The sequence below is a fragment of the Podarcis melisellensis genome (genome assembly GCF_964234715.1).
Source record: "Podarcis melisellensis genome assembly, chromosome: 5".
Classification (NCBI taxonomy): Eukaryota; Metazoa; Chordata; class Lepidosauria; order Squamata; family Lacertidae; genus Podarcis; species Podarcis melisellensis.
The window spans coordinates 90048619-90066941 of NC_138537.1; the positions used below are offsets into that span (position 1 = coordinate 90048619).

Genomic DNA, 18323 nt, shown 5'->3' on the forward strand with positions numbered 1-18323 from the left:
AGCTGTACGCCGACTCCCTCGGCCAATAAAGTGAGATGAGCGCCGCAACCTCAGAGTCGGCCACAACTGGACCTAATGGTCAGGGTTTCCCCCCAGTTTCCCTTGACTTTAACTTGTTCCTCGGTTGACAGGCAAACTGTTTTTGTTTTGTTTTGTTGCGGGAGATCCTAGGTACACGCTCAGGAAAACTTGACCTTATCTTTTCTAAAAGCAATGCCTCAGTGGTGCAAAGGAAACAGGAAGTGTGGGCATCTCACAGACAGCTCCATCCATCTCGCCCAAGGGCAAGTTCCCACAACTCATCTGTCAGGGAACTGCCATCGGAGCCAGAGGCGGAGGGAAGGCTCCAGAGGGATGCCGGAGAGGGTCCCAGTAGGGAGAGAGGCAGCCCATCTGCTGGGGAAGGAAATCAGCGTAGCACCAGTGGAGAAGGGGGGCAGATGGGGGAATCGGGGAGGGGGCTCCAGGACTCTTCCCCAGAGACCAGTGGGGAGAGCACGGGTCCTCCGCTGCCCACACCCTCCTTGCGCAGAAGGCTTCCCCGCAGGGAGAGTAGGAGGAGACTTGGCGTCAAAGAACTTCTTTGCTGGAAGAAGTTCAAGAATCGCCCACTGACGGATTCTGCCAGCGATTGAGACAGCCACGGGTAAGTGGCTGTTCAGACAGAAAGGGTTCACCCAGGTAGCCCAGCCAGGTGTGGCGACGATTTACGCACGAGCAACCCCTAGAACCATTACATCATCCAAAGCCTTTCTTCTACCTGGCTGATGAGAGATATGATGAGTTGAGAAACCTGAATAGTGGGATCACAGAAGTGGTCATTTCCTAGAAGCCTAGGAAATGTGAGGCACACCTGCTTCTTTGTAAAAAATGATAGCAAGAATGACTCTCAGAAGGGCTCACTAGGTTGAAGGGTGCTTTGTTCCTGATTATATATGACTCTTTAGAAGTCACCAAAACCTGGAGTAGGACTACTTACCGTAACTTCTACCTGCTATGGTGCTCATTCTAACTGTTATCTGTGCAGACTGTGGGAGCTTATTGTACCAGAATTCCATCATATTGTTATAGATTCTTTTGGGTGGGGTTCCCTTAAACCAGAGGTCAGCAAACATTTTCAGCAGGGGGCCAGTCCACTGTCCCTCAGACCTTGTGGGGGCCGGACTATATTTTGGAAAAAAAGAAAGAAAGAAATCCCATGCCCCACAAATAACCCAGAGGTGCATTTTAAATAGAAGCACACATTCTACTCATGTAAAAACACCAGGCAGGCCCCACAAATAACCCAGAGATGCATTTTAACAGGGAATCCCTGGGCTGGCTTATGCAAACCAGCCTGGCTGGTTTAGTGAAGATCAAACCTTTTAACATGACCATTGGTGGCAGTGGCGTAGCGTGGGTTGTCAGCACCCAGGGCAAGGCAAGTACCGTAATTTGCACCCCCAACCCATGGATTTGCACCCCCTAACCTTAACCCCCAGATGTTGCGCCCGGTGCGGCCGGCCCCCCCTGCACCCCCCACGCTACGCCACTGATTGGTGGGCCATTGGGGAGGAATGGCTTGGGGAGTAAGAGGTTACCAAGGTGATGGGGGGGTGGAAGCAAGGAATGGTGGGAGGAAGAAGAGCTGAGATCCATCTTGGGCAGGCTGGCTGAAGGCAGGCTGGGAGAGATACCTTAGACTCCAGCTCTGCTCAGCTGTGGGGGACATGCTGCAAGATCTGGACTCCCTTCCATGCAGACTGAAAGTGTAAATAGGTGAAGAAAGCACATTTCTCAAAGCCGTGACAGTCTTGACTGTGTCTTCCATTCTTCACAGGAACACAAGTCCTCGCGGGGTTGCCTAGGACCTCATGGGCTCTGGCCACCGCTCAGCAGAGAGGGGGCAGGCATCCGACTTTTGTAACAATATGCACAGACTGTTTTCTTCTCATCACAAATCAATGTCCAGCAACTGCCCCATAGAACTTGCTTCCCTCGGAGTCTTGCCTGAGCCCCATAAAGAGCTTCATGTTGGAACGTATTACCGTATATCTAAGGAAGGAAGCTTTGTGTGCAAAAAGGCTACATAACAATAACAATTTATTATTTATTATTGCCGCCCATCTGAGTGGGTTGCCCCAGGTCCTCTGGGCAGCTCCCAACAAAATAATAATAATAATAATAATAATAATAATAATAATAATAATAATAATAATAATAGATTCAGGTAGGTAGCCGTGTTGGTCTGACACAAAATATAAATAAATAATAACAATTTTTTCCAGTAGCACCCTAAACGGCCTCGGCCCAGTAAACCCGAAGGAGCGTCTCCACCCCCATCATACTGCCCGGATGCTGAGGTCCAGTGCCGAGGGCCTTCTGGCGGTTCCCTCATTGCGAGAAGCAAAGCTACAGGGAACCAGGCAAAGGACCTTCTCGGTAGTGGCGCCCGCCCTGTGGAACGCCCTCCCATCAGATGTCAAAGAGATAAACAACTACCTGACATTCAGAAGACATCTTAAGGCAGCCCTGTTCAGGGAAGTTTTTAATGTGTGACATCTTCGTGTATTTTTGGTCTTTGTGGAAGCCGTCCAGAGTGACTGGGGAAACCCAGCCAAATTGGGGGGGTACAAATAATAAATTATTATTATTATTATTATTATTATTATTATTATTATTATTATTATTAGAGGCCAACTAAGTTTGTTCTTGGTATAAGCTTTTGTGTATCTGAAGAAGTGTGCATGCACACAAAAGCTTATACCAAGAACAAACTCATTTGGTCTGTAAGGCGCTACTGGACAATAATAATGTTTGTTACTTACCAGAAAACCAAGAATTGCCATCATATCCACCCAAGTGATAACTGACAGTCCGGGGGGGGGGGGGAGATGACAGAAAACAGATCATCTTCTGTGTACAAACAATAGCACTTAGCTGATAAATGAGTCCCCTTTATGGGTTATTTCCATCGTCATAGGATTGTGTCTTACATCAGAGTACATCGGCGCCGTTTGGAAAGTATTTTAAGGAACTTTTTTAGCTGTAGTGGGGGGTGTTAATATTTTGCTGCGGGAATCTAGGAAAACACTTTACAAACCTCCCTCCCCTCCCCCTCCAAGCCTCCTATCAGGCCTCCTAAAATACATATTGTCGCTGGCAAGGAAATGACAACGGGACATCATTAAGCAACGATGACCCCCCAAAGGAGAACATAGATTCCATCGTGGGCTTTCATGAGCCATATGTGCTCGTCCGCATGTTTATAGAATCTTCATTAGTGAAGAGCCGCAATAGATAAGGGACTGAAATGTTAGCATCAATCGCTGAGATAAGGGCAAGTGTATGACCAGTCTACTTGACAATTCACAAGGGTCTGGGGCTGGGGAAAAGAGCGGCCGCCACACAGCTTCAGAAAGTGTCTAGCTTTTGGTTTTGCTCCCCTACTCACTCCTCAGACTCTAATCGGACAAGACGTTCCTGGATCTCTGTTGGCTTTTCCCCCACCGGAGAACGGAAGACGTGCAAAATGTACTATTTTGGTGCCTTGGCTCTTGTGAATGTCTTCTTCGTTCATCTGACCAACAGCAAACCTGTGGATGTTAGGAGTGGATTACTCACCGCGGGAAACTCTCCTGAACACTCTGGTGACCTTGGGAATATGGATGAAGAGGCCCCTTTTGACTTTCAGGCTTTTCTGGAGAATCTGAAAGCCGATTTCCTGAGGAACTTGAACCTATCAGAGATACCTTCACAGGAGAAGATGAAAGAGGAGCCACCCCAATTCATGATTGATTTGTACAATCGATATACCAAGGACAAGTCTTCCAGCCCCATATCCAACATTGTCCGTAGCTTCAGTCCTGAAGGTATGAGGGTTTTCTTCCGCAATGTGTGGGCTTGGTTTTCCTGGTGGGTAGGAATCCTACAGTGGAATCCTTTGTGTGCCTACTCAAAAGTAAGTCCTATTGAGTTCAATGGATCTTACACTAAGTGTTTATAAAATTGCAGCTGTAGTTACTTGCTCTATCAGCAAGCCTGATCGTTCTTCACTTTTCCTTATACAGTGGTACCTCAGGTTAAATACTTAATTCATTCCGGAGGTCCGTTCTTAACCTGAAACTGATCTTAACCTGAAGCACCACTTTAGCTAATGGGGCCTCCTGCTGACGCCGTGCCACTGGAGCCCGATTTCTGTTCTCATCCTGAAGCAAATTTCTTAACCTGAAGCACTATTTCTGGGATAGCGGAGTGTGTAACCTGAGGCATATGTAACCTGAGGTACCACTGTATAATATAAAAGATGTTGTTTTCTTTTTAAATCAAGAAGAAATCAGATACCAGCAATAAACTGATAATGTAATTTAGGGTTTGCTTGTCAAAACATCTCTGGCACTCTGCCCCTGCCAACTGAACAGCCAGCCAACCTTCTGAGTTTATTCCTGATGTCAATTGTCTCCCCAGTGAAGGTTCCTGTTTCTGGCAGTGCCCAAACCACGATACTTCAATAGGGTTTTAAAATTAGCCCTAGTTTTCAAGAAATTGGGGTTGCCATACGTCTAGAATTTCAGCCAGGCTGTAATGTCCGGGGAAATTCCATGTCGAAGAGTAGATATTTTTGAGATTTTGTGGGGGGATGGGGGGACTTTGGGGAAAACTCAAAAACTCAACAGTGTTGCGCGCGCCCCCCAAAAAAGCTCAGAACTTTGCCAAAAAACATTTTGCTCAATAACTTTTGTGTCCAGATTTTCAATTATCGAAATATGGCAGCCCTATTAAATAAAAAAAAAACCCAATCTGAGGTTTGAGCCCATCTTTATTTGCTATGCTTCAAGGGAGACCCAAAAATACTTTCCTCTTCGCACCAATGTGAAGACACCTTAGGGTGCTTTTTAAAAAAGTGAGACTAATTAAAAGAATAGCAACTAGGACCACATTTCAGGAACAATTGTAGGTGCCAGTTCCTGGGGGCCAAGGCACTTTGTCCCGTCCCCCCCAGTTTTTTTGGGTTTTTTGGTTTTGCTTTTTTGAGGACCTCCTCAGTGCTCAGAGGATGTTCAGCTCCACTCCCTGATGCCTTGCATGCAATGTCAGCACATCGCGTTGGGTCCCCTCAATTGCCTTGAGAAGCTGGCACCCCTGGGAATGCTACCAGGAATAGAATTCAAATAGCAAAATAATTATTACTGGTTATTGGTTTATTTTGGTTCTGATTATGTGTTTTTTGTTTGCTCTCGTTTTGCATTATTATGTTGTGAACCACCCTGGGATATAATAATAATAATAATAATAATAATAATAATAATAATAATAATAATAATAATAAAATAATTATTTATACCCCACCCATCTGGCTGGGCTTCCCCAGCCACTCTGCGCAGCTTCCAAAAAAATATTAAAATACTGTAATACATCAAACATTAAAAGCTTCCCTAAACAGGGCTGCTTTCAGAAATTCTAAAAGTCTAAAAATCTGGTAGTTGTTGTTCTCTTTGACATCTGGTGGGAGGGCGTTCCACAGGGAGGGCGCCACTACCGAGAAGGCCCTCTGCCTGGTTCCCTGGTAGTATATAAATTCTATTCACTTATGACCTTTACAAAGAGGAGCTCCAAAAGGGGCAGAAAGTTAAGTGGAAACTCTCTCTTCCCCCGCCCCCCAAGGTGCATGCCTGAATTACTCCCCTCATCCCTTGCCATGCCATGGCGCAGTCCTCATAGAAGGCCATTAGGTAAAGTTAAGGACCCCTGGACAGTCAAGTCCAGTCAAAGGCGACTGTGGGGTTGCAGTGCTCATCTCACTTTCAGGCCAAGGGAGCTGGTGTTTGTCCACAGACAGCTTTTCTGGGTCATATGGCCAGCATGACTAAACAGCTTCCTGCGCAACGGCACACCGTGACAGAAACCAGAGTGCACGGAAACGCCGTTTGCCTTCCCACTGCAGCAGTACCTATTTATCTACTTGCACTGGTGTAGTTTCGAACTGCTAGGTTGGCAGGAGTTGGGACAGAGCAACGGGAGCTCACTCCATTGCGGGGATTCAAACCACCAACCTTCTGATCAGCAAGCCCAAGAGGCTCAGTGGTTTAGACCACAGCGCCACCCGTGTCCCACAAGGAGGCCATTATTAGGTAAATGGAAGGAGGAACAGAGAAATCAACCTGTGATTTCTTGGGCTTTATCCAGTTTGGCTGCTGAGCGTGCATGTGTTTGATCTGTGCCACAGTGAAGTCCTTCGCTGCTTGTTTATGGGCAGATAGCTGGCCAATACGCTACCAAATACTAGTGGCTAGGATATATAATTGGTTCTGTAGTGCCTGAAACATGCTTTAAATTGGCGTGGGACGTTTATGTATAAACTGGGATCAGGGCTGGCCTTACCATTAGACAGGGTGGGACATTGGTCTCAGGCGGCAGATGTTGGAGAGCAGTGACAGTAGCCCTCAGCTGTTCCTCTTGAACCCCAAGGTGTTCCTCACTGTTGCGGAACACCACTTAGTATGTTGTATGGCTTCTCCTGGTTCTCCCCCCCCCAAAAAAAAAAAATTACCCTGCTGCCTCAAGCACAATGGAGGGTGCCATCTTGTTGCTAGTACGGCTGGTGATTCTGCTGCCAGCCCAATTAACAGGTAATCAAACGTTTTGGGAAAACTCTGGGCTTTTTACATTGACACCCTCGCCACTTTGAGAGCTGGGAAGAAGGGCCCATTCATCCTGAGAGAAACACAACAAGCCCATAACCTCCAACAGTTCTCTCATGAAAATGTTGTTGTTGTTGTTTAGTCGTTTAGTCGTGTCCGATTCTCTGTGACCCCATGGACCAGAGCACGCCAAGCACTCCTGTCTTCCACTGCCTCCCACAGTTTGGTCAAACTCATGCTGGTCTCTTCGAGAACACTGTCCAACCATCTCGTCCTCTGTCATCCCCTTCTCCTTGTGACATCCATCTTTCCCAACATCAAGGTCTTTTCCAGGGAGTCGAGTCTTCTCATTAGGTGGCCAAAGTATTGGAGCCTTAGCTTCAGGATCTGTCCTTCCAGTGAGCACTCAGGGCTGATTCCCTTAAGAATGGAGAGGTTTGATCTTCTTGCAGTCCATGGGACTCTCAAGGGTCTCCTCCAGCACTGATGAAAATAGGGACATCCTATTCAATTGTGGTGGTGGTGATGGTGATGATTATGATATTTATACCCTACCCATCTGACTGAGTTGCCCCAGCCACTCTGGGCAGCTTCCAACATACAGTGGGCCCTCCAAATATGAATTAAATTCATTCCGGGGGTCCGTCCGCATCCTGAGAAGTCCGTAGGCAGAGGCGCCACTTCTGTGCACGCACATGGAGCGATTGAGCGCTTCTGCCCATGCCGCATTCGTAACCCGAAAGTTACATATCCAGAGTGGTACGTAACTAGAGGGTCCACTGTATATAAAACCATAATAAAACATTTTGTAAAAAACTTTCCTATTCAGGGCTGCCTTCAGATGCCTTCTAAAGGTTGTATAAATACTTATCTCCTTGGCTCGGGGGCCGCATAACTCCATACCCTCCAACATTTCTCCAGTGAAAATAGGGACGTCCTAAGGAAAAGCGGGACATTCCAGGATCAAATCAGAAACCAGGGCGGCTTCTGTAAATCCGGGACTGTCCCAGGAAAATAGGGAGACTGGGATGGTCTAGATCTCTCTCTCTTTGCCAGGCAGTTTTCTGAAAATCATTCCACAAAAATAGGAGATGGAAATCATTCCACAAAAAATAGGAGATGGAGGCTTTAGATACTGAACCTCGCTGTCATAGCAGGTCTGTTAGAAATATTAAAAGAATCCCTTATTTCACCCATAAAATGTTGTCTACTGGCTGCAAGCAGAATATTTGCTACTGTTTTGATTTACATGAGAACTTGTAACACCAGCAGCAGCAAGCCATCAATTACGATGCAGGTCTAAGACCTATTCCTAATAATAGTAAATAGTAAAAACAACAACAACAGTGCTTTTTTCTAAAAAAATGTTTAGGGGTATGCGTACCCCTGTGTCCCCCCAGAAAAAAGCAATGATGATGATTATAATGGTGGTGATTTTATTTTATTTTATTTGCACTCCACCCAAGTAACTGGGTTGCCTACATTTCATATCTCCCACCCCACAATAACAGAGAGCTATGGTAACAATAGGGACGTGGGCGACACTGTGGGATAAACCACAGAGCCTAGGGCTTGCCAATCAGAAGGTCGTGGTTCGAATCCCCGCAAGGGGGTGAGCTCCCATTGCTCGGTCCCTGCTCCTGCCAACCTAGCAGTTCGAAAGCACATCGAAGTGCAAGTAGATAAATAGGTACCACTCCGACGGGAAGGTAAATGGCGTTTCTGTGCGCTGCTCTGGTTTGCCAGAAGCGGCTTAGTCATGCTGGCCACATGACCCGGAAGCTGTACGCTGGCTCCCCTCGGCCAGTAAAGCGAGATGAGCGCCACAACTCCAGAGTCGGCCATGACTGGACCTAATGGTCAGGGGTCCCTTTACCTTTACCTTATGGTAACAATGCTTATCAATTTTCTCCCACAGATATTGCTTCAGGGGAAATGGATCCCTTTCAGAAATACATCTTGCTTTTCAACATCTCCATTCCATGGCATGAAGAAGTCACCAGAGCTGAGCTTCGGATCCACACTTCTTGTCAGGAGGAGGCAGAGTGTTTTTCTCGCCTTCAGGGGAACGTGGTCATCTACGGCAGTCTAGGAGGGGATCCCTGGGAGAAACCAAAAGATGCCCAATCTTTCCTAGTCTCCAAAGAAATCCATGAATGCGGCTGGGTGATGTTTGATATGTCTGGCACTGTGAAAAGATGGGTCAAAGCGGAGAAAGCAAGGACTACCAGCCAGCTACAGATCACTGTGGAAAGTCATGTTCAGAGGGAGCCCACTTGTGGGAAGCCACGCATCAGTGTAACAGCCGAGTCCAACCGTTTGCCCTTGCTGATACTGTTTTCCAACGATAATGGCAACAGAATCAAGGAGAACCACAGGGAACTTCAGGAAATGATGGCGCACGAACAGGAGAGCGTGCTTAAGAATGACACTGTTCACAAGCAGAATGCGTTGCCTGTCGGCGGAACCCACCGTTCTTCATCTAGAAGCAAACGCAGCGTTGAAAGCAACCACTGCCGGAGAACGTCTCTTCACGTCAACTTCAAAGAAATTGGCTGGAATTGGATCATTGCGCCCTCGGATTATGAGGCGTTTGAGTGCAAAGGGGGCTGCTTCTTTCCTTTGACTGATAACGTCACCCCGACTAAACACGCTATCATCCAGACCTTGGTGCACTACAAGAACCCCAAGAAAGCAGCCAAGGCTTGTTGCGTTCCCACCAAGCTGGAAGCCATTTCCTTGCTTTACAATGACGATGCCGGGACACCCACTCTGAAATATCAGTACGAAGGGATGAAGGTAGCAGAATGTGGCTGCAGGTAGGAGAGCAGAGGAACTCTCCTTCATAACTGGACCAAGCGGTGGAAATATCTCTGCGGATATTTCATAGAACGGCACTTGTTGGAAATAAATGGCTGAGTATGCGGACGGTTGTCTTCCAAGCTGACACCTACCTTTCTCTCTCTCAAGAGACAGACAGACACACAGAGAGAGAATCTGAGACCAAAACTGAAAAATTGGAAATAGCTACAGCTTCTCTTAGGCCTATTGCATTAGCAGGTCCCCTCGATGCCCACCCATGGTATTGCAAATGCGTCTAGTAGTACCGGTATTTGAGTTTGATGAATCTCACGGTCCATGCTAGATCTGCTTAGGACACTGGCCACCTGATCCACATGCCTTCATGAACTTCTAATTGTGCCTTTTTGCGGTGTCTCTTCATTCTTCCTGAGGCTGAGCATGGAAGTATTGGCAATTTGAGGCAGTAGTCGTACGAAACATTTCATTTTGTCATCATGTCCGTTGCGTTGTAACCATGTTCCTTCCCATTTTCCTTTCTCCGTGGTCTACATCCTGTTTCTAAGCCCATATAATACCATCTCCCCTCTTTTGTTTCCCAGAATATTGACGTTTTCTCGTTTCAAATTATTATTTCCCCCGTTTGCCAGATAGTAATAAAAGATACACTTAGCAGCTTGAAATTCTGCAGCACTTTAACCCAAAGGGGAGCTGTTGAGACGGCAAGTACAAAGTCTTTAAAATTTTGTCAACAAGCTATTTGGCAGAGAAGAGGAGTGAAGGTGAGGGAAATTAATTTAATTTATTACCCACACTTTGCCCTAAGGAATAGCTGTCAAGTTACAGATTTGAAAATAAGGGACCAGCAGCCTCGAAAATAAGGGCTCAGCAGCCAAAATAAGGGATTTTCCAAGGGGCACAGGTATGTTCAACTTCTGAGCCCCTCTGAACCAAAGGCAGAAAGCCCAGCCAGCAGCCAAACAAAGCCTCAAGCGGTGGTTCCCACAGCGCAGCAACCCGGCAAAGGGGATGCAGCAAGGAAAACCACCGTCACCTCTCCGCTGGGAAGCGCTGAGCAAAGGCGAGTCCCCAGGCAACGCGGCCGATTTGATCGGCACAAGGCATGCAAGCTCCACCCCCCAGTCATTCTTAGACTCCTTATTGGGTGAGCAATGCAGCCAAGCAACACAGTTGGAGCCTCCCTCCTCCCTGGCCAGCAGGGAGGGAGGGAGGGAGAGGTGCTGCTTCCTTTGAAACCCAGGAAATTAAAGGGACATCATTAATAAGGGACAGCAGCGGGACACGGCGCTGGGATAAGGGAGTTTCACGCCAAATAAGGGACGGTTGACAGCTATGCCCTAAGGTCCTAAACTGTGGCTGCAGAGACTGGTAATTCGTAACTGCTGCCTCTTGTGTTGTTGTTTTTTGCTGCATTAGCAGCACTGAAGCGACCTCCCTGGGGTGCAAGCCTGGGCAGTGTGTCTGGGGATCTTGGGCTGCTCGGACAACAGGACCCACCACTCTCGGCCTTGCTGATGTGGTCCAAAAGAAAGCAGAGCAATATGCTTGGCATCAGTTAGGCTGCAGGAGTTGCCAAAAGGAGGCATGCAAGGTGCCATCCAACCATCTTAGGTGCTCCACTCTGGGTTTGTGTAGGGCCTACTCCCTTTCTTCTCCCAGAGATATCAGTCAGGAGTGTGTGAAGGAGCCAGGCCCTGTGACCGGTAAGGCTTCACAGGACTGGGGCTTTCCTAAGTTTGTTCTGAAGAGGCAAGGCGTGGCCGTACAGGTGAGGTTGATTGGTAACTCACAGCACCTGGTGGCAAGAGCCGGGAAGGGATATAAGGTCACCATTTCCCTTTGGCTCTTGGCCACAGCAACACGCTTCCTGCCTTGCTGCGTTTGGCTTCTTGAGTCCTGGTTTTCTGACCCTCGGACCCTTGGCTTCCTGACTCCTGGCTTCCGGACTCTTGTTCCTGCTCCCACCCCACCGTCTTGCCCCCGGTCCTGACATTCTCCGCCAGGACTTCGACCGCCTGTAAACCGGACCGTGACAATATCCCGCAAGGCAGTGGAGGTTTAGGACCAGAGTTTACCCTCTCCTAGATGGGCTGCCTTCCCAGATGTATGAGCTCTATCTTCCCCAACCTTCCCCAACCATCCTCAACCTTCGCCAACCATCGCCAACCATCCCCAAGCTTCGGCCCTCCAGATGTTTTGGACTACAATTCCCATCACCCCTGACCACTGCTAGGGATCATGGAAGTTGTAGTCCAAAACATTTGGAGGGCTTCAAGTTGAGGATGCCTGGTTTAAAGCATGTGCAGAAAAGGCCTTCTTGACCATTGGTCCCACTCTTGGTCTTGTCCACTCAATCCACCAGAGCCAGGGACAGTCCCTAACTCATTGGCTACTCTCAGCTGGTTTTGGTGGCCAGTGGAAGCCGTTCCACAGGATGTGACCACTGTCCCATGTGGACAGCTTCTAGGTGCCACAGGTGAGAGCCGAGTGCAGGGTAGGAACCAAAGGTACACAAACTCTCCCAGAAGAAGAATGATGCGTCCCCACAAGAACAATTTAAAACGCGGCATTCAGGGCAACTTATGATCACCCAAATGTTGTTTAGTCATTTAGTCGTGTCTGACTCTTCGTGACCCCATGGACCAGAGCACGCCAGGCACTCCTGTCTTCCACTGCCTCCTGCAGTTTGGTCAAACTCATGTTTGTAGCTTTGAGAACACTGTCCCACCATCTCGTCCTCTGTCGTCCCCTTCTCCTTGTGCCCTCCATCTTTCCCAACATCAGGGTCTTTTCCAGGGAGTCTTCTCTTCTCATGAGGTGGCCAAAGTATTGGAGCCTCAGCTTCAGGATCTGTCCTTCCAGTGAGCACTCAGGGCTGATTTCCTTCAGAATGGATAGGTTTGATCACCTTGCAGTCCATGGGACTCTCAAGAGTCTCCTCCAGCACCAGAATTCAAAAGCATCACCAAAATAGGATGGGTCTTAAAATAGGCATGCCAGGCATTTGCCTTTTGAACTTCTGAGGGTGGTGGAGCTACCAAAAGTCCTCTGCCCCAGGGCTGAGCTTAACACCTGAGAGGGTCTGTGGGGAAGGAGGGCCTGAGTCGTTTAGGGCTTTAAACATTAACCCCATTGAATTGTGTCCAGAAACAAACTGGAGTGATGTAAGATCTAAATATAGCCCCTTCCAAACAGCCCTGCTCCCCCTTCCAAGTAGTCAACCACCACGATTTTTAGGTTTTAAGGACCTAAAGCTCAGGTCTGACAGCTGGACCAGGGAGGGGAACAGCATGCAAAAGCACATCATGAAGATACTCAGCCCTTAACCCAGCAATGTGTGCAGAAACCTTCTTACACCCATGTCGTAGTGTCCTCTAGGTGCATCGGGGCATAGTACATTTGTATCTGTACTTTGAATAAAAATTAATGAATGTATACTTCTCTGTATTCTTTAGAATTCACCACCGAACTGGGAGGCAAGGCAGCTGTGGTTTTTCATTCTCCCTTCCTCCTTCCTTTTGACCGCTTTCCCTCCCACCTGCAGTAGTAGGGAGGAGGACTGTGTGACGTAGTGGTTAGAGCAGACTTTCTCAACCTTTGATCCCTGGAGGTTGTTGGACTATAACTCCCATCATTCCTAGCCAGCATGGCCAGCGGTCTGGAACTGATGGGAAATGGAGTTCAAGAACACCTGGAAACCCAAAGTTGAGAAAAGCTGGGTTACAGTCTCAGGCTAGCACCTGGGAAACAGAGATTCATAATCCCCATTCAGCCATGAAGCTCACTGGGCGACTTTGAGCCAGCCACTCACTTTCAGCCTAAGCTACCTCACAGGGTTGTCGTGGGGATTAAATGAGAGGAAGAACCACTTTGAAGTCTTTGGAGAAAAGGGGAAATATATGAATGCACTCAATCAATCAATCAATCAATCAATCCACAGCTGCTTTTTTGCTGGAGCAACAGTTACCGCATTTCTTGCTCCATAAGACACACTTTTTTCTTCCTAAAAAGTAAGGGGAAATGTCTGTGAGTCGAATGTGCGGTCCCTGGAGCTGAATTGCCCAGGGGCAAAAAGCAAATCATGCTCTCTTTTTTTGAAAGAGGGAAGTGGTGTTGAAACAAAGCCGCTGATTGTTTGCCGATTGGGGAGAGAGATAAGGGACGCTAGAGATAAAGGAGGCTACCTGGGAGGGGGGAGGTAAAGACAGCAAACTTGCAAAGGGGGGAAACAGGAAGACTAAAGCAATAAGGAGAGAAATGAGAAGAAAAGGAGGAGGAAAGAACTAGTCCAGCTAAGGAAAGGACACTAAGACAAACAAAAGGGAAGGGAGTGTTGAAAGGAAACAGCTGATCGGTGGGATCCAAAGAGAGATAATGGACGCTAGCGGAGGCTGCCTGGGAGGGGGAAGGTAAAAGCCCATGGATCCTCAGGATTTTTGCATTGGGTCACCCCAAATTCACCATCAGATCACATGTCTGTGGCCACAGCATGAACCACAAAAATCATACATCCACCATTTCGTTCAGAATATATATTTTTTCTTGTTTTACTCCTCTAAAAACTAGGTGTGTCTTATGGTCAGGTGTGTCTTATGGAGCAAAAAATACGGTAACTCGACCACAGAGACTGGGGAGAAATTCAGGTCGGTGTGCCTTTTAACATCCTTTGAAATTTGTGCCTTTCCAAATTTTCAACCAACCCAAACATCTGCACAAAAATGCATTTATGAGGGGGGGAAGTGTGTACAGAGTTGCATATATTTCTGATAATAAACTACGACAGGCATTCTGCTAGGAAGCATCAGTTGCCCAGATGTGTATACTCAGATAACATGTGCCCTAAAATGCTGAAAAATTATTGTGAGGACTTGTTTTTTGCAAAAAATAAAATAAAAAAATGCAAATTGATGTGGAAACCTGGAAAACTAAATTTAAGATTGGGAAAAAATGAGAAACTGAAAGCTAACAGATTCTCCCATCCCTACTTAGGAATCTTAATTGCTATTGTTCTTTCTCAGTTTTCAGGTGTGTCCTGCAGAGGGATAAAAAGGGAATTTAAAACTAAGGACAACCAGGCTCAATGAGGCTGAACAAAGCTAGAAAACCACGCCAGAGACTCAAATTCCCTAAAATTACATACTAAGACCAAAATGTCTGTCAAAGCAAATGGACAGAGGGGCATGTTGGGTAAAATACAGTTTTCTAGTGCGTAAATAAAATATTTTTTCTGCCTCTTCTCTCTCATAAAGTACTTGAAAGATGAACTGTCATCAGTACCACCAGAGCAATCCTCTATATGTTTTCTCAAAAGTGTCCCATAGAGCTCTGTGGAATTTACCCCCTGGTAAACTGCTGTTTGAAATATTGTACAGCTCTTAAACCAAGCATGCCCACAGTATATCTCCACCCTTAAAAAGCAATCTCGGAGGTCAAAGGATTTCAGCTAATTGCCTAAAGCAGTGAATGAACCAAATGGATCACACTTTGAATGTAGTTCCACTGGGGTCGTGTGGCAGAATAGAAAAAAATGGCCTTTGCCACCACAGCTATTGCAGAGTCCTTGAGGGCTAAAACCACTGCTCAGTGCCTTTTCATGGTCGCCAGGGCCACATCTTCTGTAATCCTGTATGCCTCTATTTTTACCCCTTTATGAGACACATCCGAGTGATAAGAAGCAGAGTCGGAGACTCCTAAGGCATAACTCCATCTGAGGAACAGACTCTTTTATCTCCACACTCAAAGCACCGAGCTTTCTAAGATTTCCATTCACAAATCCTCAGGTGACCAGTCAAATCACACAGAGAGGCCATCGTCGTAAGAACACACACCCATCAGCAAAAAAAAAACAAGGAGGGAGGGGTGTTTATTTATTTGTTTATTTAAAGGATGCATTTTAAAACCCTGATATCTGGATTCTTTTCCCTTTTTTTGTACAGGGCCCCATTCAAAGCAGGTAGCAAAGAAGGAAAATTAAGAATGGTCAGATAAAATAAACGTAAGCACCAAAGGACTCTTTCTATTTTGTGCTCAGCCGGTAATTATGTCTGAATAAAGCTTATGTTACAGAAAATGCTGCAGCAGTTCTCAGTGACCTTCCTTGACACAGAGGGCTTGGATTAGAGAAGGAGTACAACACTTAATGTTTATTTATTGGGACAAATGTCAGGTTCTGCACTTGGGCAGGAATAAAAGGTAAAGGGAACCCTGACCATTAGGACCATTCGTGACCAACTCTGGGGTTGCAGCACTCATCTCGCTTTATTGGCCGAGGGAGCCGGTGTACAGCTTCTGGGTCATGTGGCCAGCATGACTAAGCTGCTTCTGGTGAACCAGAACAGCGCACGGAAATGCCATTTACCTTCCCGCTGGAGTGGTACCTATTTATCTCCTTGCACTTTGACATGCTTTTGTTTGACGTGCTAGGTTGGCAGTAGCAGGGGACAAGCAACGGGAACTCACCCCGTCACGGGGATTTGAACCGCCGACCTTCTGATCAGCAAGCCCTAGGCTTTGTGATTTAACCCACAGCACCACCCACGTCCTAGGAAGGAATAACCAGGTGCTAAAATATAAGACGGGACACACCTGGCTTGCTTAGAATCATAGAATTGTAGAAGTGGAGGAGACCCCAAGCACCATCTAGTCCAGGCCCCCCCGCTGCAATGCAGAAATCACAACTAAATAATCTCTGACAGGTGGCCATCCAACTTCTGTTAAAAAACCTCCAAGGAAGGAGAGTCCACCATCTTCTGAGGCAGTCCATTCCTCTGGAGCAGCTCTTACTTTCAGAAAGTTCCTCCTAATGCTTAGTTGGAATCCCCTTTCTTGTAATTTGAATCCATCCGTTCAGTCCTACTTTCCACAGCAGGAGAAAACAAGCCTGCTCCATCTTCCTTGTGACAGCCCTTGAGATATTTGAAGATGGAGATCATATCTCCTCTCAGTCTCCTCTTTTCCAGGCTAAACATACCCAGCTCCCTCAACCGTTCCTCATAAGGCTTGGTTTCCAGGCCCTTGATCATCTTGGTCACCCTCCTCCTTACATGTTCCAGTTTGTCAACATCCTTCATGTTGACACGGAGCAATGGTTCCAAACTACAAGAAAGAAGAAAGAAGATTCCACCTAAACATTAGGAAGAACTTCCTGACATTAAGAGCTGTTCGACAGTGGAATTTGCTGCCAAGGAGCGTGGTGGAGTCTCCTTCTTTGGAGGTCTTTAAGCAGAGGCTTGACAACCATATGTCAGGAGTGCTCTGATGGTGCTTCCTGCTTGGCAGGGGGTTGGACTCGATGGCCCTTGTGGTCTCTTCCAACTCTATGATTCTATGATTCTATGATTCATAAATTGCAGTGCCCAGAATTGGACACAGTATTCCAGGTGTGGTCTGGCCAAGGCAGAATAGAGCAGGAATATTATTTGACCTGGACACAATGCTTCTGTTGAAGCAGCCTAGACTAGCATTAGCTTTTTTTCTTCTGCTGCTGCATCGCACTGAGGACGCATGTTAAGCTCGTGTTCTACCAAGACCCTGTGACCTTGGAGAAAAAGGGTAGAATATGAATGTACTACCAGAAAGCCAGGGATGCGGGTGGCACTGTGGTCTAAATCACAGAGTCTAGGACTTGCCAGTCAGAAGGTCAGCGGTTCGAATCCCCATGACAGGGTGATCTCCCGTTGCTCAGTTCCTGCTCCTGCCAACCTAGCAGTTCGAAAGCATGTCAAAGTGCAAGTAGATAAACAGGTACCACTCAGGCAAAAAGGTAAACAGCATTTCCGTGCGCTGCTCTGGTTTGCCAGAAGTGGCTTAGTCATGCTGGCCACATGACCCGGAAGCTGTACGCCGGCTCCCTTGGCCAATAAAGCAAGATGAGAGCCACAACCCTAGAGTCGTCCGTGACTGGACCTAACAGTCAGGGGTCCCTTTACCCTTTACCAGCAAGCCAAGTGTCCCCCATCTTGTATTTTTGCAGCTGGTTCTTCCTGCCTAAGTGCAGAACCTGACATTGAAGAAGAAGAAGAGAAGAATTTGGATTTGATATCCTGCTTTATCACTACCCTAAGGATTCTCAAAGTGGCTAACAATCTCCTTTCCCTTCCTCCCCCACAACAAACACTCTGTGAGGTGAGTGAGGCTGAGAGACTTCAGAGAAGTTGGACTAGCCCAAGGTCACCCAGCAGCTGCATGTGGAGGAGCAGAGAATCGAACCCGGTTCACCAGATTATGAGTCCACTGCTCTTAACCACTACACCACACTGGCTATTGAAATTCCTTTTGTTAGTTTTGGCCCATTTCTCCAGTCTGTGATGGTCATCTTGAATCCCAATTCCATCTTCTAAGGCATTAGCTATCCTTCCCAATTTGGTTTCATCTGCAGATTGGATGAGCATCCCCTCAATTCCTTTATCCACGTCATTTATAAAGATGTTGAAGAACAACGGGCCCAGGACAGAACCCTGCAGCACCCTTCTTCTCACTTTTCCCCCAGGATGATGAGGAAATTGAAACTGTCTCACCCTAACTCTATAAAATCTGTAAATTGGCACTCACATTTTATCCTCATGGAAACTGCGTAGACCGGCAAATTTGAAAGGGATAAAGTCTAGACTGATCCTCTTTCAATCTCTAAGCAGCACAATAGAATGGCGCTTAAGAAATAACACACACATTCTATTTCAGTCTGTCGGGTTGAGTTTCTCCTGTCCGGAAGCAGTGGCCATATGTTCTGCACTGGTATTACAAGTAAATCCTAATTGATGACAAATTGTGAAGATTAAAGTCGCCTCAGATTTAGCAACACTCTGGTGAGCAGACATAGTAAAAGTGCAGTCCTGAGAATGGTCAGTAACACTAACAGCAAATGTATTCTTACCTGCCGGGGAG

The 18323-nt window shown here is 46.9% G+C and overlaps 1 protein-coding gene across 1 annotated transcript; it reads left to right on the top strand.

The window, feature by feature from the left end:
- Positions 1-3368: 3368 nt before the first annotated feature.
- GDF2 (growth differentiation factor 2) lies at positions 3369-10102 on the top strand. Its single transcript, XM_081911821.1, has 2 exons — positions 3369-3851; positions 8539-10102. The coding sequence occupies exons 1-2, from the start codon at positions 3512-3514 to the stop codon at positions 9441-9443; spliced, it is 1245 nt and encodes a 414-aa protein (XP_081767947.1). The 5' UTR covers positions 3369-3511; the 3' UTR covers positions 9444-10102.
- Positions 10103-18323: the final 8221 nt, after the last annotated feature.

Bases quoted from the DNA above. Each gene is read 5' to 3' on its own strand.
- GDF2 (XM_081911821.1), top strand. From the start codon at position 3,512: ATGTACTATTTTGGTGCCTTGGCTCTTGTGAATGTCTTCTTCGTTCAT. The intron at 3,852-8,538 runs GTATGAGGGTTT...TTTCTCCCACAG, and splicing joins CCGTAGCTTCAGTCCTGAAG to ATATTGCTTCAGGGGAAATG.